Source organism: Oncorhynchus clarkii, chromosome 6, assembly GCF_045791955.1.
Source record: "Oncorhynchus clarkii lewisi isolate Uvic-CL-2024 chromosome 6, UVic_Ocla_1.0, whole genome shotgun sequence".
NCBI classification, from domain to species: Eukaryota; Metazoa; Chordata; class Actinopteri; order Salmoniformes; family Salmonidae; genus Oncorhynchus; species Oncorhynchus clarkii.
In genome coordinates this window covers 64,725,754-64,749,392 of record NC_092152.1, presented here as the reverse complement: position 1 = coordinate 64,749,392, position 23,639 = coordinate 64,725,754, and the positions used below count along the sequence as shown (strand labels likewise).

General features: G+C 42.6%; 1 protein-coding gene across 7 annotated transcripts in view; it reads left to right on the top strand.

Annotated features, from left to right (window-relative positions):
• Positions 1 to 22,199, top strand: part of LOC139411440 (TEA domain family member 1b) — a 63,726-nt gene extending 41,527 nt beyond the window's left edge. For 2 of the 7 annotated variants that reach the window (XM_071157814.1, XM_071157815.1), the window contains exons 4-13: positions 7,548 to 7,612; positions 9,324 to 9,395; positions 12,983 to 13,117; positions 13,398 to 13,444; positions 13,754 to 13,812; positions 13,961 to 14,085; positions 15,332 to 15,505; positions 16,719 to 16,859; positions 18,177 to 18,329; positions 18,968 to 22,199. In XM_071157814.1, coding sequence (XP_071013915.1) covers positions 7,548 to 7,612; positions 9,324 to 9,395; positions 12,983 to 13,117; positions 13,398 to 13,444; positions 13,754 to 13,812; positions 13,961 to 14,085; positions 15,332 to 15,505; positions 16,719 to 16,859; positions 18,177 to 18,329; positions 18,968 to 19,081 — 1,085 coding nt within the window. In that variant the 3' untranslated portion in view covers positions 19,082 to 22,199. Of the gene's footprint in view, positions 1 to 7,547; positions 7,613 to 9,323; positions 9,396 to 9,477; positions 9,541 to 11,866; positions 11,879 to 12,982; positions 13,118 to 13,397; positions 13,445 to 13,753; positions 13,813 to 13,960; positions 14,086 to 15,331; positions 15,506 to 16,718; positions 16,860 to 18,176; positions 18,330 to 18,967 lie in introns of all 7 variants that reach the window. The other 5 variants (XM_071157810.1, XM_071157812.1, XM_071157813.1 and 2 more) reach the window with 5 other exon arrangements.
• Positions 22,200 to 23,639: the final 1,440 nt, after the last annotated feature.

The window sequence follows — 23,639 nt, the reverse complement described above, 5'->3', positions numbered from 1 at the left end:
GATTTGTGTGTGTGTCATCGTGGGGTGTGGGGTAAACTATTGTGACCCTAAAAATGTCCCGAGTGTGTGTGATCGTCGACATGCCGACTTTGACCTTGAAGTCTTTCTTAGGGCACCACGCTTTAAATGGGGGGGGGGGGTTTCTTTGAGCCACACCCTCACGGGGAAACACCTGCAGGATCTTAGCAACTTCAATCCTTTATTTTTAGAAGCATTGGAATTGTTTCAGCTAGCCTCTCGCTCAAAGGACAGACCTATTGTTTTGTTCAATACAATACAAACAACATACTTTTGCAGTGTGGTTATGTTTAACGATTATAAAATCTGGGCTTTCGTTACGTAAAAATATTTGTTTTATTATTTTGTACATATTCAAATGTAGGTTACTTGAAACTGACAGCCACATGTGGGACACCATTGTCTGTCACCTGTTCAACTTCCAGGCCACAAGTCTCCTTTATTGTTAGTGACAGGTTCTCCTCTTGGCAAGCGCTGTTTCCCAGTGTGTCGCTGTTCTTGTCAAGTTAAAGGCTTTCTGCCTACTCTACCCACACCCTGATCCAGCCAGGGACCCTCCTGCTGAATGCCTCCTCTACCCACACCCTGATCCAGCCAGGGACCCTCCTGCTGAATGCCTCCTCTACCCACACCCTGATCCAGCCAGGGACCCTCCTGCTGAATGCCTCCTCTACCCACACCCTGATCCAGCCCGGGACTCTCCTGCTAAATGCCTCCTCTACCCACACCCTGATCCAGCCCGGGACCCTCCTGCTGAATTCCTCCTCTACCCACACCCTGACCCAGCCAGGGACCCTCCTGCTGAATGCCTCCATATTGTTGCTTTAGTCTATTGTGATGCTAATGTCAGCCTGCGACCCCTGAGTCATCTATCAGGGATGACAAGGAAGTCAGGCCTATTGTCTGAACCTGCTACTCCATCCACATAGATAGAGAGGCTGGCCTCTGGCCCACACTGCATTCTGGGACAGGAAACCCAATGGAAAAGGATCAATGCCGCTCTTACTCTACCCAGACAGGAAAACTGTCTAGCCATTTACATTGACAAGCATTCATGTAATCAACACTTACATAGATGTCTGTGTCTGTAGAGGGAGGGTGGGAGATTTTTATATATATAGAGAGAGAGAGAAAAAAGAGAGAGAGAGAGAAAAGAGAGCGAGAGAGAGAGAGAGAAAAGAGAGAGAGAGAGAGAGAGAGGTTTGAGAAAGTCCCCTGTAGTGCTCCTTGACTTACAAATGAATGTTTTGAGACAGGAGAATGTGTAATAGGTGCTTTACCCAGTAGTTTCCTACAGCACAAGGTTCTAAATATTGGGTTGAGATAATGACTGAGCAGTGCCGTAACATCTTACAGCGTGTTAAGCTTTCACAAGTCTAATTCAGATTAAGCCTGGGCGAAATCACATTGGTGGTTCATTTTGGGCTTTGACAAGAGTGACACTTGAGAAAATTACATTGTAATGAGAATGAATGATAGATATGTTTGGCAGGGCGGGGCGTGTGGGTGAGAGGTTGCCCCCTGTGCTGTTCAAGGCGTGTCCCGTGCTCCTACTAAGAGGAGAGAGTTAAAACCACATGAGTGAGCGCACCGCTGGCTGACATGGAGCCAGGCCCAGCACGGTCTCAACATCCCATTGACATCATCGCCCACCGCCGGACCAGATGTGACTGTGGTTGTGCCTGCATTAAACAAAAGTGCTGCTACAGGAAATGATCGCCTTGAAAAGGAGGAGGGAGAAAAACCTTCAGGAAAGCATTGTTATTACCACTCAAAGGACGTAACCAAGGCAGTTAAAACGTTTAATACACCATAACCTAAATTAGCCCAATGTCTATCATATGTGGGTGTATTGCTTTGGGGCCTTTTCAGATTTAATCATCTTTTCATTGATATGCCAGTGGAGATGCTTTGTTTACAATGGCCTCTGGGTGCATGATCAATGGCTAATGTATGCACATCAAGCTCACTAATTGACCAGCTCACCCTCTGGAGAAATGTATCTCATCACTGCCATGGCTGGACTGAGTTCAAGTTCTGAAGGGTCAGGTCCAGTTTTGAGCAAAATTAAGCTCTCATACCATATATATTTAGTGGATATTATGGCCACATGACCCAGATCTATCTCATTCCCTTCTTCAGATGAAGCTCTAACACTGATGTTTTTTTTGTTTTATTTTATTTAACTAGGCAAGTTAGTTAAGAACAAATGATTATTTACAGTGAAGGCCTAGGAACAGTAGGTTAACTGCCTTGTTCACGGGTAGAACAACAGATGTTTACCTTGTCAGCTCAGGGATTCGATCTAGCAACCTTTTGGTTACTGGCCCAACACTCTAATCACTCGGCTACCTGCCGCCCCCATGTTCTCCTGGCAGGTGACAATAGTCAGGCCACAGCACCACCTGTCTTCCCCCGGTGTCACTCACCACTCATAAGTACTTTAGAATATGGGCTGAAGCAGAAGGACATGTGGGATGAACTATCTTCAACTCAAACGTCAATATACTGTATCTCCTGCAAGACTCAGCTTCTCTGCTTTTCATAGAGCAGCTAATGATGGAAGTTTTGTTATCAGTGATTAGTTTAAATACAGAGGCAGTAATGTGATGGGAATGGAAGAGGAGAGAGAGTCAAGACGCATAAATGATGCGAAGGGCTTACCAAGAAAAACTTCCAAAAGGACTCATTCAAGGTAGAAAGGAGTTGGAGCGCTCAACCAAAAAATGACACAGTGGGGATGATTCAGAGGAAATGATTGCTAAAGAGCGAGTTCAACTCTGAGTAATGCTAATGTTACTCAAAGTAGTGTGATGGAACATTGTCAGAATACGCACAGGGAAAGTGGAGGAGTTGTAAATAAACTGTGAGTCTGTTCTTTTTTGGGGGCAGCAGGCTCCAGCAGCACCAGAGGGGGTATGAGTGGGGTGGGGTAGAGGCAGTGTGGGGGCTGGCGGTAGGGGGGGGGGGGGGGGGGGTGTTGGATGGGGGCTAGGAGCAAGCAGACACAGCAGCTGTGTAAACCCCAACAGTCCATGGGGGATAGAGTGCGGGGGGGGGGGGGGGGGGGGACTTTCCAGCTAGGCCAGTTAACCTCATTGACTACTGCTGTCTTTCTGAAAAAACATGGTCTTCTTTTTACAGTTTTAATGGTGGAACGTGTTATGTGCTACAATAACTACATACCTTAGATGTTTCAAACCATGAAAGAAGTGGTGCTGCTGTGTGAACCATGACAGCTAATAGGCCTAAGCAGCAGGTCATCCATCACATGTTGAATTGAAACATTATCCTATTAAAAGTGTGTTTGTGCACCCTTACCGTCCAGCAAACGTTACCGGAGCATGGGCTCTTGGACCAACAGGCTCCGAGACAGATTCTACCCCCAAGCCATTAGAATGCTAAATAGCCATAAGACTGCTAAATAGTTCATTAATGGTTACCTGGACTATCTACACTGACCCTATCTTGCACTGACTCAATGCACACTCACAAGACTTTATATACACACTATATACACACTCACACACACAGTACACTGACACGCTCACACAAATCCCACAAGAATTCACACACACACACACGCACACACACACACACACACACACACACACACACACACACACACACACACACACACACACACACACACTCTCTCTTTTACAGTCATCCTGTGCTGCTGCTACTCTGTTCTTTATTTTACTCTTATTATTATCTATCCTGATGCCTAGTCACTTTACCCTGCCTTCATGTACATATCTACCTCAAACACCTCATCTGGTACTGGTACTCCCTGTATAGAGCTCCATTCTTGTGTATTTTATTCCTCTTGTGTTCCATTTTTTAAAATTATTATTTTTGAACTCTGCATCGTTGGGAAGGGCTCGGCTCGTAAGCGAGCATTTCAAGGTTAAGTCTACACCCGTTTTATTCAGCTCATGTGACAAATAAAATTTGATTTGATTTTTGATTGCAGGGGAAGAAAATGTGCATTCCTGTGGTCAGGCTTGAGTGGACTGTGACTTTATTCTCTACTACTATTGTAACACACCCAACAGTGCTAGGGACCAGGGTGAGGCTGTCCCAGGATCCTCCCAGGGAGGAAGGATGCTAAGGGCCAAATTAGACTTCTGTCTGAATGAAGAATCAGCTGCTGGGGGACAATCCCAGGAAGAGTGGACCAACTGGCTCTTTGTGGTGTGGTGGTTTGAGTGCCATTGATATGGCCCAGGACCTTCAGGGTCATTGAGGGTCAGAGGAGACCATTCTTACCGTAGGGAAGGAATCCACAGAGCATGCCTATCAGCATGACTCTACTCTGGGGGTCACACCATAAATATCTAATCATTTTCCTGCTGCTTTGAGTGACAACAAGAACCCTCCTTCAAGAGTTAACTCCCTCAGTCAACCCGCATCCCCACGTCATGACTTTCCCCGTTTTTCTCTAGTGGGGCACAACTATCCACCCATCAACCTGAGTGAAAATGAAATCACGTGTCCTTACGATGGTCCCAACTCCCAAAGATTGAGATCTTCCCCCTCAGCAATTCTCTTCCAGCGCTCTGTAACTCAGGCAGATGCCCAGGGCATCATTGGTTACGATGCAGGGTTACTTTTGCCCAGCGGCAAACCTCTGAAGGAGAGATGCAGAGGAGCCAGGCCAACGTAAAAGTCTGGTCTTGCGTTGGGAGAAGGTGTTAGCCAACATGTTGACAGATAGTGGAGTAAAACAGGCTGCTGCAGCGTCTTTAGGGGTGATAATTCATCCCAGTCGTATACCTCACTAAATAAGATGAACAGCTCATGTCAGCTCCGACTCTTACCTCCCACAGAGTTGAAATAAGCATGTGTGATGAAGCAGAGATGGGAGCCTTATGTTCATGTGGAGGAAAGGATCTTGATTCACAACAACTTTCAACTCCCATTGGTTCTCACTGTTTAGGGCATAACAATCTGTTGATTCTTATTTGAATTGATTGTTCTCATTTGTATGAATGTAATTACTTCTTTCACTTTAGTTAAGTCAAAATGTTCATGGCATCGAAAGCTTGCTTGACCCGATGGCAGTTGTTTCCAATTATGTTATGTGCTTCTAAAAGAAGAAATTAAAAACCCAAAGATTTACTTGAAACCAACTGTACTTGAAAAGTGTGAATACAAAAGTAGAGAGAGAGAGGGATAAATAAAGTAATGTGACACTGCTTAGGTTCCAGTGAAATGAGAAGGCCGGACTTTAAAATGTTGCATTATTTGTATTTATTTATTTGATTTATTTAACCTTTATTTAACTAGGCAAGTCAGTTAAGAACAAATTCTTATTTACAATGACTGTCTACCCCGGGCAAACCGGGAATTGGAAGCCTCAACAGGGGTAACTTCTCTACCCCGCGACTCCAGGCACTGTGCCACATCTCCCAGAGTAAAACACAAGTGTTGATTAGTTTATGGGAGACACAGTATTGCCCCTTCGAAACTTTTTATGTAGGAGGAGGGCAGTTGAATAAAGTGGATTCAGAGTGCTGAATGTGGCCAGTTGCTGTTTTAGCAAATGTTGTTTTGCAGTGGAAACACAGGAAAGAAAGCAGGCATACCAAGACCCGCTGAGCAATCTTTTTTCAGCCTGGTCAAGAAATGTTTTTAAATTCAGTGGTAAGCATTTGTGTGCTTTGATCTAGGAATCAGGCATCTGCGTGAATGCCCTTATTGTCATGTTATGTGTACACAGTGTGTGAATGATTGAAAATAGCGCGGCCCCCAGGTTCATCTGGGAGAGATGACAGTGCTGGGAGGCCCGGGCCGGGATTGAAATCCCCCAGATGCTGTTTATTTTTCCAGGGGAAGGAAACCTAATTCAGTCACCCTGGACTTGTCTAAATGCTCCTTGCGAGAAGGCGAGACTTGGGTCACGACTCTCGCCACACCCCTCCCTCCTGGTGCCTCGCCCACAACAATCCCCAGCCCCCGTCACGCAGCAGAGCAACACCTGTCTGGGTGTGCCAGACACATGCAGCAAGGTGTTGAGCTACACAACATGTGTTTACTTAACTTCTTCAGTTTTTTTCAGTGCGTTGATTTAAATGTGCTATTTTGAAAAGGCACGGGTTATATCTGCTACATCTTTCAAAAGAAACTGAATATTTGAAATGCTTATATGTGGAGCCAGCAGTGAAACTAGGGGCTAATACATTTGATAAAATAGTGAAAGCAAATATCTTGGCATCCAAACCCCTCTGGCATCCAAGAGTATGACAGAGAGAGAGAGAGAGAGAGAGAGAGAGAGAGAGAGAGAGAGAGAGAGAGAGAGAGAGAGAGAGAGAGAGAGAGAGAGAGAGAGAGAGAGAGAGAGAGAGAGAGAGAGAGAGAGAGAGAGAGAGAGAGAGAGAGAGAGAGAGAGAGAGAGAGAGAGAGAGAGAGAGAGAGAGAGAGAGAGAGAGAGAGAGAGAGAGAGAGAGACTCCCTCGACAGGTGTTGTTAATGGCAGTAACTCAAGGGGCAATACCCAGACTGAACGTCCTTTCATCTGGCACACCTGAACAGAGCGCGCTCCCTGGGTTCACAGCAGGTGGAGGCTTCTGCCTGGCTGCCTCGGTGTGACATTACACAAACAACAGGCAGCACATACAGCCCCAGCCTAACAACCCAGACCTGCCTGCCACCACCTCCACTACGCTTGTTCTATACTTCACTTTAGTCACCATCCTCATGTGCAGCATCTGCATTAGGCCAGCCACTGCCTTTCACAGGAAATGTTGTAGCTTTTCCATTCTAAGAACACAGTCACTGCTCCGTAGCCAATGTACCGTTGTATATTGATGATGCTAAGTGAAATATCAAGACAAGGCTTTTCATTGAGCTGGAGAAAAAAAGCCTGTTTGGTTGTTTAAAGGACGTGTTGCATTACATGGGAGGGAGAAGTAGGTCCATGGCATTGGTTGCCTTCAGCTGGACACATAATTAGAGTGGCTCCTTACCTATAATTTGCGTAATAGTTTTGGGGTGGCGGTATGTTATTACCATATGAAAAGGCTAAGCAGGGGTCATTGTGCATCGCTACAGCAATTAGAGGCGAGCTGAGGGCAGAAGAATGTTTGGAGCTGCCATTAATTGGAAATCACTACAAAGCCCATGCTTTAATTATCATTTAGTGAGAACAGCACTGCTTAAATTAATATATTTCCATTGCCATTATTTACAGTAACAGTATGAATGTCTGGATCAGTTTCCTTTCATAGCGTGAGGCTTTGAAGAGAATGGAATTCAATTAGATGAATTTGAAAGGCTGTATATGCTTGTTGTAAGGCTTTCGCATGCTAATGCAACATGCCGCTTTTACATTTAAATGGGATTTTTGTTTGTTTGTTTGTCGAGATGTATATAGTGAGATGTAAATGTCTGATGTATGATGCATATTTGACTATTGTGTGCTTCATTTGTGTCATTGTAAATTGAAAAGGACACAAAGTCCAGGATCTCAATGATGGCTTATTTTGTGCTAACCTTTCTCTCTCCTTGCTGTGTGCTTTCTGCAGGTCGGAATGAGCTGATAGCCCGATACATCAAGCTTCGGACTGGAAAGACGAGGACGAGGAAGCAGGTAAGAGGGGAGCGGGACAGTTTGCATGGCATGTTAAAACTGCCTGTTGAATTATTTGAATTATTAAAACTGCCTGTGTCTCTGCTGGAGAGAACACAGGGCACACACACACACACACACACACACACACACACACACACACACACACACACACACACACACACACACACACACACACACACTTGCATGGAGCTTTGCTGCATGCTTGGTCTGATGGGAGGCTGTCTTACCAGACCCTGGAAGGGTTTAGTCTTCTTACAGTTATCCTGCATGAGAGGATGCCTCTTCAAAAGCTCTCTCTCACACACACACCACACACACACACACACACACACACACACACACTCTGACTTGGACACCCTCACATTACAGTAACGCAACTATAACACACTCGTTTCGTCTGGAAGAGTGTTATAAGATGGATACATTATTCAATATTTGTTGTGAAAAATGTATTTGGTGTTTTAAAATAATCACAACAGAAACTGGATTAGGACATAGATGATAGGACATTGATTAATAACAACATTATTTTAGTCTCTTATACGTTTCCAGTTGATGTGAGCAACAGACTGTAGATATAAATAGATATTACCCATAAGCTCCCATAATATCAGTTGGTGGGAAGGTGTCTGACCATGAGGTCCATCAGTCTGGTTGAGCAGGAAGTCATGCTTATGGCCACTGGCTCGTATGTCCATGATAAGCACCCCTGTGTCCAGACTGACACTCAATAGCTGGGTGGAAATTGATCAGCCAGCTAGAGAAAGTGTGCTATGTCTGTAATTCACTCTCTCAGTGGGGAATCACACAAGATAGGTTGTTTGCCTGCTGTAATATAATTTATGATACAACCAAAAAACACAAATATTTGATATTTATTTATTGAAGTGTTGAGATGTTAAGAAATCAGTCTCAATCAGAAATCATGGTAATTTATTTGAGTTAATTAACATAATTTGAAATATTATGATTACTTCCACATTCACTGCTTTAACTAAAGAGCCCTGTTCTGTATGAGACTAGAGAAAACAATATCAGGACATAGGTTGATTTAAAATAAGGAATGTCAGACTGAATTGTAATCTTATTTTGGCGAGGTGGATTGGAGTACTTCCCCATCACCCTGCTCCCCGTATTAACAGACATGCTTTTAGGCGTTGATCATTCCCCGGTGAACTACCTCAACAGCCACTTGTGTGTGATTGGCCTGATTAAGACCGAGAGCAGAGAAAGGAAATCCCCCTCAGACCAAGCGTTTGTTCCTCCCCCCATCAGAAATACAGACTGACCACACATTATCTTACTATAGCCAACCACTTACATACTGAATATTTTATACAAAAGCATGACATATTTCCAAGTCTGTGTGAATGTTGAAAGCAGCATGGGCCTCTGAAACGACTTATCCGGCTCCCTTAAGAATACAAGACTGGCCGATTCTCATTCAGTACACAGTCGATCACATCTGCGCCCTGTTAATGTGTGCTAAAGAGGCCTGCATCCTTCTTAATCAGCTCACTTAAGTGACAACAACAGGCAACACAATGCTTTGTGGCTGTGAGCTTGGTGTGTGGCTTGGAGATGCTTTTATTATCCTATTGGGCAGCTCAAATCCCCCTGAAGTGTTCTCAACAAAGAGATGTGTAATCCTTTTTGTATTTTTGGTGTTCTTGTTTTTTTCTCTCTTCTTTTGTTTAAAAAAATGGAGGTGTCTAGTCACATACAGGTCTTAGCAAGAAAGAAAGTTCGAGAAATCTCAGCTGCCATCAAGGTACGTCTGGCTTTGCCCAGTTGCAGGGGGGCTTTTCATCGCCATGGTTACAGGCTGTTCCTTTGTTTTCCTCCCCTCCCCTACCCCGCAGGTGTCTAGTCACATTCAGGTTCTTGCCAGAAGGAAATCTCGTGAGTTTCATTCCAAGCTAAAGGTATGCGCTTTTCTGCTTTTGGGCTTGTGGTTGCTGTGCGTCGCCTTACTTCCTGTTTCCCGTGGTGACAGAGTGAATGCCTGACGCTCTGATTCCCGTAGCCTAGATCCCCTGCTTATGATTAGAATTCATAATATAACACCCTCTCTCTCTGAGACACACACACACACACACACACACACACACACACACACACACACACACACACACACACACACACACACACACAAGTGTTTTATTTCTATTTTCTTAATTGTTATTGAACAATAAGTGCATTTGCTTTGAAAACAATTGTAAGGATCTGTTTAAATACTTCAGGTTTTTTAATAATATTTTAGGTTTGTGAAAATATAAGATATAGTTATTACTAGTGTCCATAATGCAAGTCTGAAAATACATGTAGATATAATGTGAATTAGAAATTCAATATTCTCATGAGAGCAAGGCTCTGTTCCACAGAGCTGAGTGGACATTCTCAAAAAGAGCTTAAAGAATTTCACTTTTTTCTGTAATTTTTTGCCAAGAAAAATATGTTAATGTTAGCCCAGACATCCGAAAGGCAAAGTCATCATTTTCTACAGTTAAATGAAAATGAGCCCAACCGCATTGGATCCTTATAAAACCCTCAAAGCAAATGGCGCTCATAGTTTGTAGACTTTGTTGCTCCTTTCTGTCTGTTTGGCATGACAATGTGAACCCAGAATCAGAGGTTGGTACTAGTGTTATCTGTACTGTATGTGGGAAAGCATGTTGGCAAGATGCATTGGCTGTTGGTGAGTGGCTGAGAGCTGGAGTTCAGAGGTCATCAGCAGAAGTCTGTTTACATGTCCTAAAGCAGACACACTATCAGCCACTGATGTGCTGCATGTTAAAAGGGTTTAGGTTCACAGACTAAGGGTGGTCTATGAAAAAACCTTTGCCTCTTTATTTTTTATGTTTTAACCTAATCATCTTCCCCTGTCCATGCTGAGTTAAGACCATGAGGAAGCAGCATCTCACCTGCCCTCTCTGCTGTTGTGCTAACTCTCCATAGTGATAACTCTAGGCTATCACATTGACATTGCTATCAGTTGCCTTCTCCTCTCTGTGTACATGTGTAGCTGTCCTATTACATTCTTCCTCTGTGACTCATCTTTACCAATGTGTTGAAAATCAGGTGCTAGCACCAACTATACCCTTTCAAAAAATGTCCTGTGAAAAGAAATATATTGTGAAAGGTGTAATCTTGTAATAAATGTACCTGTAATTCAAAACATTTTTACAGGGGTCATTTGGCAATGTATGTGTGTTTTAAGAACCTTAAAGTTTTGCCAGATTTCTTTCGCTCTCGTCTTTATGAAGGGATGACTACATCTTTTGACTCTCACACTTTTCCCCGGTTCCCAGTGTTCAGATGGATTAATGACCCCTCATTAGTGTGTGTGTGTGTGTGTGTGTGTGTGTGTGTGTGTGTGTGTTTGTGTGTGTGTGTGTGTGTGTGTGTCAGCCAGCTGTAAATGCCTGGTCTTTCAGGCACAGTTTGGCTGTCTGAGTTAAAACAGACATCTTTTGCACGGGTCTCTGTCTACTCTCATCTAAAGCAAATTAGAGATCAGCAGCAAAGAGAAAGGCACGCGTCCCCCTCCATTTTACAGGGAACATCGCTGTATATCTGCTCTTTCTCTTTTCTTATCTGAGACATGTTGAGTGAAATGACAGTCATTATGGTGCCATTCTTTGTGCTACTTCTCTCGAGCCATGGCTGACCATAATGATCAAATCCTCAGACATTCCAAGTCCACCACATTCTCCAAAATGTCCCACCCCACATTATTATTATCCAAGTTTCAGTGTGACAGCAGTGCTAGTTGATTAATGAGTCTGAGGTTCCTGTACCGATACATTATTTCAGTGTAATGTTTTGACAGAGGACCTGGCATGAATACCTCAAAGTGCAGTTTGCTTTGAATACACATTTGGATATTTTATACCATTTAACAATGGTATTTTCTCAGTCGGGGTTTTCTTACATTTTTGTTATGACCAAAGGATATCATGTCCTAAAAGATGATTCAATAGAATTCATATAATTTTACAAGCATTATTGTAATCAAATCTGATTAACTGAAATCTGATTAACTGAATGAAATCATACGACATTCACCTACATTGTCAAATTGATTGAAGTGATTTCTAGAAATGCTCTTTGTTATCAAGGTATTGTGCGTTGGATCATTGAAATCAAAATGCTCATTGTTAAACCATAAATTGTTACATCTTGCTAATGCAGGATTGTTGTCCAGAGGAATTGTAAAATGACAATAAAACCTTGTTTGTTTGCATTCAGGTTACAAGCATGGTAAGTATCAATTATCTGTCCAAGCTCCTCGCTCTGCTCTTGCCAGACCTGTCAGCTGGTTGAGTATCTTTGCTTCTGCTATTGTACCATAGCTGCTGCTGCAGCCCATTGACTGTCTAGTCTTTGGTCCTCTGTCATAGCTTCACACCCCTCCCATCTACAGATACTGTACAGCTCTTGCCAGCATGCTCACCCTCAGCTTCTGCATGTGTTCTCATGGGGATCCTAGTTCTGTAAAGATGGGTCAGTTGTCATACTGTATACTGCTCTACTTGTGTTGGGATAAGAAACTACATTTCTGTTTGTTTGTGCTGCTGTGTTAACACACAGTAGAAACGGAATGCCATAGATAGGGTTTAGCTGGATGGTATACAGCAGACAACTGAGTGGAATTGATTCTAGCGAGTATTTCTTCACCGTTCCCTCAGCCACTAACTCCCTAACTCACTACCCCACTACTGTCAGTGAATTAACCTTTCTTGATATCAACATTAAATTAACTGTGATTACATTTTTTTTTCTGATACACAAAGGCTGAGAGTAGTCCTCGTGTACTGTATTGAGCTGAAGCCTTTCTCATAAGGAGAATAGTGGGGGGGACGTGGTGAGAGAAGCCATGAAAGGAACTCTTAACCAAAGCGTTCGTCCTTCGGACTTACTTTAGTCATTCTCTTTGTATGGTTAACTGTTCTGTCAGGCAGACAAATCCAGCCTTGACATAAGAACTATTGAATTATGTTATATTCAAGGAATAGCGGAGAAAGGAGTTATTATTACTCACTCTATTACCTATTCTATATGGTAGGAAGTGTGTTAGAGATAGATTAGTCAAGAAGGAAACGTGCTTTTATTAAGTGCATACCCGCACGTACCATTTTATTCAGGAATTCAGTTTTCACCTTACTCTGTGGCACATTCCTTTGAAACAATCCACTTCTTTAATGGCTGCCGCAATATGTTTGCTTTTAACGTGCCTGCTGTCCGTCATTGTTGGAGGCGAGTGTGTGTGCTCGTGTGTTTAGAAGCGTGGCTGTTGTTATCACTGTTCTATGTCCCCCATCTTGCCCTCTGTGAGTGCTAAGCCTTTTGTGACGGCTGTTGAAGGATCAGACCGTGAAGGACAAAGCCCTCCAAAGCATGGCCTCCATGTCATCGGCTCAGATCGTCTCTGCCACCGCCATCCACAACAAGCTGGGCCTGCCAGGCATCCCGCGCCCAGCCTTCCCCGGAGCGGCAGGGGTAAGAGGCTCGCCGGCAACCCACTATCGGTCCACTCAGACCAACACACCACAGAGGGCAGCCACCAGGCCCCCTGCTCCCCAGCCAACACAGCTGACGTTCCATCCAAATCACATTACACACACCATGGTTTTATGGAAACTGACCACATCTGATAAGCACAAAATCAAAATGAATGCTATTCGAGATAACTACATGTATTAATTGTGCTGCTTGGAAGTATTTTTCGGGGATGTGTGTTTGGATGTTTTGTTGTGTATTGATTTATCTAATTTTCTAGTTTTGGCAGGGCATGATATCAACAGCCCAACCTGGATCATCACAAGAGTGAGTATCATGTTCTCTTCTCAGAAAACATGAAATGTGACAGTTTTCTATTTCTCTCCCCCTCTCTGTCACCCTCTTGCTGTTCCACTCACTTTCTCGATCTCTGTCGCTCTATTTCACGTACTCGCCAATATTTTCTTTGTGGGTGCAGCGGTTCAAGGGTCCATATAGAAATGATAGATAGAAATGGATGGGCTCTCGTACAAATACTTCAGTCAGCCTTCTTTCTTCTTTGCTGTTTGTCAGTGATATGTTCAATATGTTGCTCTGTAGAAGTTCCAGACCATTGCATTTTTCCCTCTGTTTTAGCATCAAGCCATTCACCCAACAAGCATATCCCATACAGCCGGGAGTAACAACGATTTCCAGTAAGGCTTTCGCTCATGCAAATTTCCTTTTTTCTTAATAAGTAGACCTATAGCATTGTTTAAATTCTGACATTATAATGAGCTATGGAGATAGAATTCAGTTTGTTATGTCAGAGAGAGAGTGTTACTCATGGTGGTTGTGATGCAGGCTTTGAGCCCACATCAGCCCCAGCCCCAACAGTCCCAGCATGGCATGGCCGCTCCATTGGGACATCCAAGCTCCGGCTGGTGGAGTTCTCTGCCTTCCTGGAGCAGCAGAGAGACCAAGACTCTGTGAGTATCCTTTTATCCAGAGCGACTTACAGGAGCAATCAGGCCTTGCTCAAGGGCACATCAACATATTTTTCACCTACACGGCTCTGGGATTCAAACCAGCAAGCTTTTGGTTTCTGGCCCAACACTCTTAACCACTAGGCTACCTGCCGCTACTCGTCACCACTCTGCATATGTATTATATGTATCTTGCATGTACCACTCTACCAGGCTACTCATCACCACTCTGCACCACTACACACGGCCACTGACCTATTCACTGTATCCAGACTGGCACTACCTCAGGGTTATTTATGGGGTTTTAATGTTGAGGGAAAAAATACCTGCACGCTCTTATAGCTCTTCTTTTTCATGAAAGCATGTAAAAGCATGTCAAGATAGGGAGGGTATTGTCTGTATTCATGGCCACTCTCATGAGACATAGCCGTCAGTCATTTCCAGCTCTTATCAGCCAGTTCTGGCCCTCTCTCAACGCACAGAGGGTCTAGCTGCACACTGTCGAGGATCAAAGAGACGAGAATGAATGCACACACTAGATTGAGTTCCCTTCACTAGTTCTGACCGACCATACACACACAGAACACTGGGATTAGGGAAAGTAAGATGGACCACAGACCCATGTCACGTCATGTGAAAAGGCACACAGACCAGCAGCCCCTAAGCTCATGCTCACATTCTTTTTTGTTTGGTTTGGACGTGAGCGATCAGTCTTGGTTTGTCTGCATTCCCCCGAGAATTTTATTCTGTTATTGATATCACATGACAGCCATTAATCTTGTATTTAGCTGAATATTTGAGATGGTTACATGGCCTTAAGGCTAGGCTGGAGAGGCCATGCAGCACTCTGATGCTGAAGTAAAGGGCATCAGTGACTTTGAAATAACCCTCATGACAAGATTTGACTCTCACAACCAGAGCATTAGGGCAATAGTACAGATTTAATTGTGAAGATATTCCCGGATTTGCTGGCATTCCTCCTTTTTGTCTTATGACTGACTATATATGACTATCTTATTTATATTTTTTATATCATAAACCATGGAGAACAAACTGACTGGTACTGTAAATTAGAATCATTTTTCTGAGGATCTCAGGCAGCCAGATGTTCTACAGTTATTGAAAACAGAACAGTAATAAACTTCAACTTCTGCATGAGAGATCAATACTCAAAAGCATTTTTTTCTGATTTACAAATGCGTCTTTTTGATATTAGTTGTGTAAGATCCTCCTGTTTACTGTCTTTCAGTACAACAAGCACCTCTTTGTGCACATCGGACAGACGAACCACTCCTACAGCGATGCCTTGCTGGAGTCAGTGGACATTCGTCAGATTTATGACAAATTCCCTGAAAAGAAAGGAGGACTGAAGGAGCTCTTTGGCAAGGGTCCCCAGAATTCCTTCTTCCTCATAAAATTTTGGGTGAGTATCATGTTGCTAAGTATCTGCACTGGTCTGGTGACTGAATAGCACTTTAGTGTGTACAGTAGGCACGTGTGTTTGTATGAAGAAAGAGGTGAAGAAAAGATACAGAGAAGACCAGTATTGTGGAATGAAAAATAAACTCAGATATTTAAACAAATATGTTCACCGAATGATTTACTATTAATTAGCCTGTGAAATGAAACTGGTGAGATTTAATGCATTTTGTTCTACCTTAGTATCTCTATAAAGATATATTGTATATCATTTTTCATGTTTCTATAGTATAAAGCATTTCCTGTTTTACAACCCAGAGAAAACAGGATTTGTTTGGTTTCATCTCCAGTGAATGGGTTTAATCAGAGGCTAAACACTGAAGATGGCTGCAGAATGCATGTTGCTATATTTGGCCCCGCATAGCAGGAGAGCTTGTGATCAAAGCGCTCGCTAATTCAGTGTAATATCTCAAAACAATGGAGTGACCTGGTTGCACTCTTAATGGCTGTTTAAACATTGCATGTATTTTACCCCAATGGAAAATGCTAACTAGCGGCAGCCAACAAAGTGGGGCTCGCTGTCGCAGCCAGAACAGCCTGCTCAAATTCCTTTTGAAGTGACCGGCCAATCTGAATTTCAAATGAAAGGCACAATCTGCACAATAATTAAAGTGTAACTGCTTTGACTAATGAAGGAGGAGGATGCTATAGAAGGAGATGTGCTCTTTTTGTCCCCATAATGAACATGATGTCCTGGAACTAGAGAGCTGCCCTCAGAGCACTGCTCCTTTTCACTAGCATGAATCAGCCTCTTAACATAACTTCATTTAATCTCCCTTAAAATCTAGTTCCAAATATGGATTACATTTACATAGTCATTCAGAGGTGGCTAAGAAGTTTGTTATTTATTTAAGACTGTCCATTCATTTGATCACTGATGCCCCGCTAGATGATAATACATTCACAGGTGTAGGATATTTTTTATTTGAAATAAATTACTTTCAATCTACACTAACATTTTTCCATTGCATGGTGCATATACATACAATACTGTTCTGCATGCCATTAAATTGTCATCTCATTGCCCTCACACTAGAGAGCAGTATTGTGATGACCATTCTTTGCTAAAACACATTTCTCTCACCTCATATGGATGAACAAATTAGACACATTTCTGTCTTACCAACGACTAATTTTGTGTTATTTGTGGTTCCCAGGCTGACTTGAACTGCAACATTCAGGATGAAGTGGGGGCTTTCTATGGAGTGACCAGTCAGTATGAGAGCTCTGAGAACATGACAATCACCTGCTCAACTAAGGTGTGCTCCTTTGGCAAGCAGGTCGTCGAGAAGGTGGAGGTGGGTAAAAAAATATATTCTGTAAATGACATATTCACCTGTTGATAGCAGTATATGTGGAGGCCGAAGAAGCTCACACCTGGTTGGGTGAGGTGCTGGCAAGCAAAGTAGAACACTTGAAAAAGAAAAGCTTCACACTCTAGGAGTTCAGATGCAATCATTTATTACCAATGTTCCGACAGCCAAGCTGTCTTCATCAGGGTTTAATGACAAACACTGCGGTTCACTAGTTTATATAGTTTGGAAGGACACACACAGGTGTCTGTAATCATGGCCAGCTGTGACATGATTTCATTGGTCGATTTACAAATATCAATAGAACATGTAAAAAAGCACGAATGGATTGCATACGATCAAAGATTTTATTATTATTATTTATTTATTATTTTTTTCACCTTTATTTAACCAGGTAGGCTAGTTGAGAACAAGTTCTCATTTACAACTGCGACCTGGCCAAGATAAAGCATAGCAGTGTGAACAGACAACACAGAGTTACACATGGAGTAAACAATTAACAAGTTAATAACACAGTAGAAAAAAAAGAAAAAAAAGAGAGAGTCTAGGCGAATAATTACAATTTTGCAGATTAACACTGGAGTGATAAATTATCAGATAGAGATACATGTACAGGTAGAGATACTGGTGTGCAAAAGAGCAGAAAAGTAAATAAATATAAACAGTATGGGGATGAGGTAGGTAAATTGGGTGGGCTATTTACCGATAGACTATGTACAGCTGCAGCGATCGGTTAGCTGCTCAGATAGCAGATGTTTGAAGTTGGTGAGGGAGATAAGTCTCCAACTTCAGCGATTTTTGCAATTCGTTCCAGTCACAGGCAGCAGAGAACTGGAACAAAAGGCAGCCAAATGAGGTGTTGGCTTTAGGGATGATCAGTGAGATACACCTGCTGGAGCGCATACGACGGGTGGGTGTTGCCATCGTGACCAGTGAACTGAGATAAGGCGGAGCTTTACCTAGCATGGACTTGTAGATGACCTGGAGCCAGTGGGTCTGGCGACGAATATGTAGCGAGAGCTACATCATATAGGCCTACAAACACTTTATTTACAATGGATAACAAAAACACAATCATCACAGGAATGGCTTCAGATCAAACTCTACAATGAGACCTTTAAATTAAAGATCCAGGTGGCCTCCAGGTGGCCTCTAGTTGTATCAATAAATTGTCAAGGTCACCCCCTCTCTTAGGGAGGGTGACGTGTTCGATGCCAATATAGGGAACGCATACGGTATGTGTGACATATCTATCAGTATATGCGTCACACGTTTATGGATGTTGGTTCTCTCTCTCCCCAGACGGAGTATGCCCGGTTTGAGAACGGACGCTTTGTGTACAGGATAAGCCGGTCTCCCATGTGTGAATACATGATCAACTTTATCCACAAGCTCAAACACCTGCCTGAAAAATACATGATGAACAGTGTCCTGGAGAACTTCACCATTCTTTTGGTAAGGATTACTTCCTGTCCTGTCCTGTCCGTCCTACTACTGCTTCCTAAAGCAGCCAATTACAAAAGCCTCTCTCACTACTCTAACCTGTGGCTAGGACCCTCCCTCTCCTTTATCCTAGCTTTCTGCTGGGCTCCTTTGGCTCCAGCGAACCTGAAAAGAGGAGCTCTGACCGGGACCTGAGATGAGCCTCGCTCCCTTCACCTGCATTCCTCACATTCCACAGGGGATGGAACGCAGTGTGAGGAGTCTTATCATCTGCAGGGGAGAGGAGGGGAGGGGAGCGATCACAGGGGGTGGGGACCCCTGTTATTAGCCATCACATGGGGGCTTAAAGTCGTATTCTCCACTGCAGAGAGAGCTCTTTTTAATGGATGTGTGGGTGTGCACTCTCAACCCTGCCCCGGTTTGGTTTGTTTCATTTTTCTCACCCACTCCTTTAATTTCCTTAGATTTACAAATGGACTTGTTTTTGTCACATTGTTTGCTGATTGAGATCTGTCCGTGGGCCTTTTAACATCGGAAAGTCCTTTTCCTGAGATCCATATTCCTCTCCAGAGACTGCTCATTGCATTACATGGAGTGGGATTGCGTTAGGTCTGAATGACTGACATGACATCTCCCTCCGTCTCTTCCAGGTGGTGACGAACAGGGACACACAGGAGACTCTGCTGTGTATGGCGTGTGTGTTTGAGGTGTCGAACAGCGAGCACGGTGCACAGCATCATATCTACCGACTGGTGAAGGAATGAGACTCCTGAACCCCCTGAATCCTCCCTTTACATAGACTAAAGAACCTCAAAACAAATTGACAGTGCCTCTAGCTGAAAATCACACATGCACTGCTTTTCGGTCACATTTTGGGTGAAGCCTATTGTTAGTCATTTCTTTGTATATTAATGTATGTATTTGATGTTTGACTGCAGCTGTGAATTGCGGTACAGTTGTTCTATGTTTTGATACAGGAGAAATTCTTCATTTTAAAGGATGGCGAGTCAATCTTTGTTTGTAGGATGTACATATATAAGAGGCAGTATGTAAGGAATCTGTTGGTTGGGTTTAATTTGGTCAGCAGACATTATGTATATGTTGTCTTCTTTCGCTTTGATCTTGTAATGTACACTTAGAAAACACTAGGAAGATGTTGTCTGTTCCCCCATTGGTCCTGTAAACTACGTGTATATCTGTAGTTGATTTGTAAGCGTATAGGTCACAGGAGGTTGGTGGCACCTTAATTGGGGAGAATGGGCTTGTGGTAACGACTGGAGTGGAATCAGTGGAATGGTATCAAATACTAATACTCAAATACTAAGTCCTAGCCAGTGTCGCTGCCTTTACGTTCACACCACCCCATGAATCTGTGGCCTACATGGTTTCCAGGTGTTTGATGCCATTCCATCTGCTCCGTTCCGGCCATTATTATGAGCCGTTCTCCACTCAGCAGCCTCCTGTGGTATAGATATACAAACCGTACATACACACTTGACCAATAGGTTTTCCAAAGAAAAGCATTTAAAAAAAAAAAAAAAATGTAGGTGATAATGACATTTCTTCACGAAAGTTAGTCGAAGGCAAGTGATTGTGGGCATCATAATAGTGAAGTTATTGCTTTACAAAAGCATCTGTTTCTTTCAGGGAAATAAGATACCGATCCCTGTGGACAATCCACGGTCTTAGACACTAACAGCAGAATGAATGCACTGTGATTACACTACAGAGGCCTGGTTCAACCTGTGTCTGCCTCAGACAGGGCTCACAAGTCTTACATTGCAATAAGGAAACCATACATCTGTCCTGTTCCAGTGTCCTACGCTACAAACGAGTCCCTCTCTTCTGAGAAGACAGTCATTCATATGGATTTGATTCTAAAAACATGAAAGCACTACTTTAGCTACTCTGAGTGGACTGTCACCTTGTCCTAAGCACTTGGTTCCCCTTCTAGGACATGCCGATTTTGAACTTTTTAGTTTTTCTTTCAGGTGTGTGGTTTAAGGTTTTAGGATATCCTGAAATAACCGTGAGAACATCGATCACTTCTTAGACAGTGGGCTGTGTTCAGTATGCAGTTACATTGCCTCTGAACAGATTGTGTATTTTTTTCTGGTCATTGCAGTGTAATTTCTACTAAGTCCTAGCCAGTGTCGCTGCCTTTACGTTCACACCACCCCATGAATCTGTGGCCTACACCAATTCCGAGCCTTAAACATGTTACGGACGTGTGAATTCCAAAAGATGCCACTAAAGCTGTGATCTCTTTCCTAAGCTGGGTGACTAATTTTCACATCTTGTAGGAATTCTACTACAGTACAATCTGCCAAAGTGTAACAGTGTACAGTGCCTTATTGTATGGTGTCAAACTGGCCTTGGTTCACTTTTAAGAATGTATTTTGTTTTTAACACGCACAAAAAAATATATAAAATCACTCACCAATATACATATTGGTACAAAATCTTACCACACACACACGAGTTAAACTGAGTTACTTTTTAACATAAATAAGAACTGACTTTGCCTTTCCTGTTTTGAAAGACCAAAAATACAGAGATACATACGATCTCTAGTCATGTCCTGCACTGTAGCATGGAAGTGCCTTTGGTTTAGAATCTCCAGCAATGAAAACACTAAATAATTACGAATTAAGCATTGCTAAACCAAAAAGAGATGTAATGAAACCAATCACCACATTGCCTTGCTGAAGGTTTGTACTAGATGACAAGGGACAGTGAGTGAGTCGATCCATGGTGAAATAAAATATATATTAATATAATTTGGTTTTAATAAATGATCTGTTAAGAAGAGTACCTGTACTATTCATGTGTGTAAATGTATAGTCTGTGAAAGGTCTGTTTGACCAGACAGCAACTGATAGAATGGAGGATGGTGACTCGTTCCAGCAGCTGTGAAGTCACATAAGGCTTACAACTTTACCTTAAGAAGAGACACATGTTTCCTGATTCTTACTAAATTATTTATGCGAACATCTTATTCTGAATCATTGCAGAAAATGTTTCTGGTGGATACAGACAATGTTGGTTCAATTGCTCAGTATTTTTGCTACAGCCCTATGGAGACTGGAGTTCAGTAGGCATATGTATTTTTCCTTTGTTAACTGTTTTATCTCCCTTTTTGCCCTGTGTACTAGTTCACGTTTAGGAATTACTTACTGAGGTGTTCCTGTTTTATTGTTCTACATGTATATGATGGTTTGTGATTACATTTTGGGTATATTCCAAGCCCCAAGAGGGTGGTGATGCTGTTACTGCTACACTGCTGGTACATTTGACATGTCAGTTCCAGGCTGGAACAGCTGACTGTACCTCCCATGTCTCTGGGGACCAGAAGACTGTTGCCTTTGGTCAGATGAATTGTCTGGAGGACACTCTGAATAAAATGGACATAAAGCATGGATGTGTAACGGAATCTCGACACAAAGATATCAGCAGTTTAGCTCGTTGTTATTTGTTTGTAATTTGGTCTAAATGTAGGTACTGGTACCTTTTTTGTTGGTTATTACCATTTTAAGATGTTGGCTTTAAAGTGAACTTTTCCATAGTTCAGATAGTATCATAAAAACAACTATTGGGTTTGTGTGCAGAGATTTTCTTTGTAAAAAGGTGCTTTGTATAAAATGATATATCCTTGCTTTTCTTGGTACAGAAGTGTGATATCTTTTCATATCCACGACAGTAACGCGTTGGAGCAAGGGACAGAAAACAAAACCTGCTATGTGTATGTGTTCTCTACTGCATATGGTCTTGTCTTTGCTCCGTAACATTTTGATGCCTTCTTGATAAAGTGGTCGATATTTTGTAGCTTTCTAGATACTTTGTATGTATACAATATTGAAGTTAAATAAATCAGGAAAAATATGGTCTCCCTTTTTATTTTGTGAACAACTGACAGTGAGAATACAAAAACAATTTAGAGCATCTCCACATTAATACATTAAATTCGAACTTAACCTTTAGATAAATAAACATAATATGTAAGAACACATCAGCTGTACTAACCACAAACAACCAACAGAGGGAGCCATTCCCTGCCTTTTGTATTGGTGCCAGCCTTGTTATAGCATCTCCATTATGTTACAGTATGTCATGTGGCAGTATTTTCAGTTATGAAACTGGATTTCATAATCTGGGACAACAAAAGAAGTCCCTATAAAAACAATAATGAAGCCCAGTGAAGTCACTTACACAGGCTGCACTCTTTGATAAAGATTGTTTACATTTAACAGACACTCCTATCTAGAGCAACTTTCATGGGGAATTAGGGTTAAGTGCCTTGCTCAAGGGCACATCAATAGATTTGTCATGTAGTCGGCTGGGGGATTCGAACCAATGACCTTTCAGTTACTGGCCCAAAGCTCTCAAGGTTCCGCTAGGCCAACTGGCACCCAATGTTATCATCCCTAAAGCACCGCCCTCTCTCAGCTAAAGTTCTGTGCTTCGTTCATTTTGAATTAGATCTAACATGACTATTGCACTTAATGGTATATATATTGTGAATGATTTATGAAGCATTTGTGTCATTATAAAATGTATCACTTTCCTTTTTTGCGTAACAGTTTTCATGGGTAATACTGAACGCTAACACCAGATGGAGCCATTATCAAATGAAAGACTTGTCCATTGGACCAACCTAAAAAAGACTGAAGGCCACAGTGCTGCTGTTTGGCTGTTGCACTGACATGGTCATTCTGTAACACTGTTGTAAATAGCATATTTTAACCTGGAGCCTAGGTATGTCTATTGCTCTCTCATTCACTCACTCAGACATCGATTACACCTTGTAACGGTTTTATGTTGTAATGATTGTAACGCCAGTAGTTTAGTGTGCTTAATAATCAGAGAGAACAACTCGTCCGTCAACAGAATGCCCTCTCCCTATCCTCTCTCTCCACTGACACTGTCCACATAATATCTAACAGATGTGTGTCTGTCTGTCTGGCTCATGTGTGTGAGAGGATCTGATTATGGAGTCATTTTTAAATCCATGCACAGTGCACCAGTGTAATCTTCCCAGGGGTCAGAGCCCTGCCAGATTTGGACTACTACACTCCCTGTGTTTCTAGGGAGTCCTTTACACAGCTGTATCTGAGTACAAGAGGAAGAATACTGGACCCTCATAATGGGTGTGAAATGTTCCTTACTATGGTCTTGATTCATGGTGTAGCTGTCCTCACTTGACAGGTACCAGCAGGGGGTCAGAATGTCTCTCTTAATTCCAGATAAATCCTCGAGATCAAGGTTAGAACGCTGCCTTCTGAATGAACCAGGAAGTGGTCGTCTAAGTGTCAGACTGTGTCT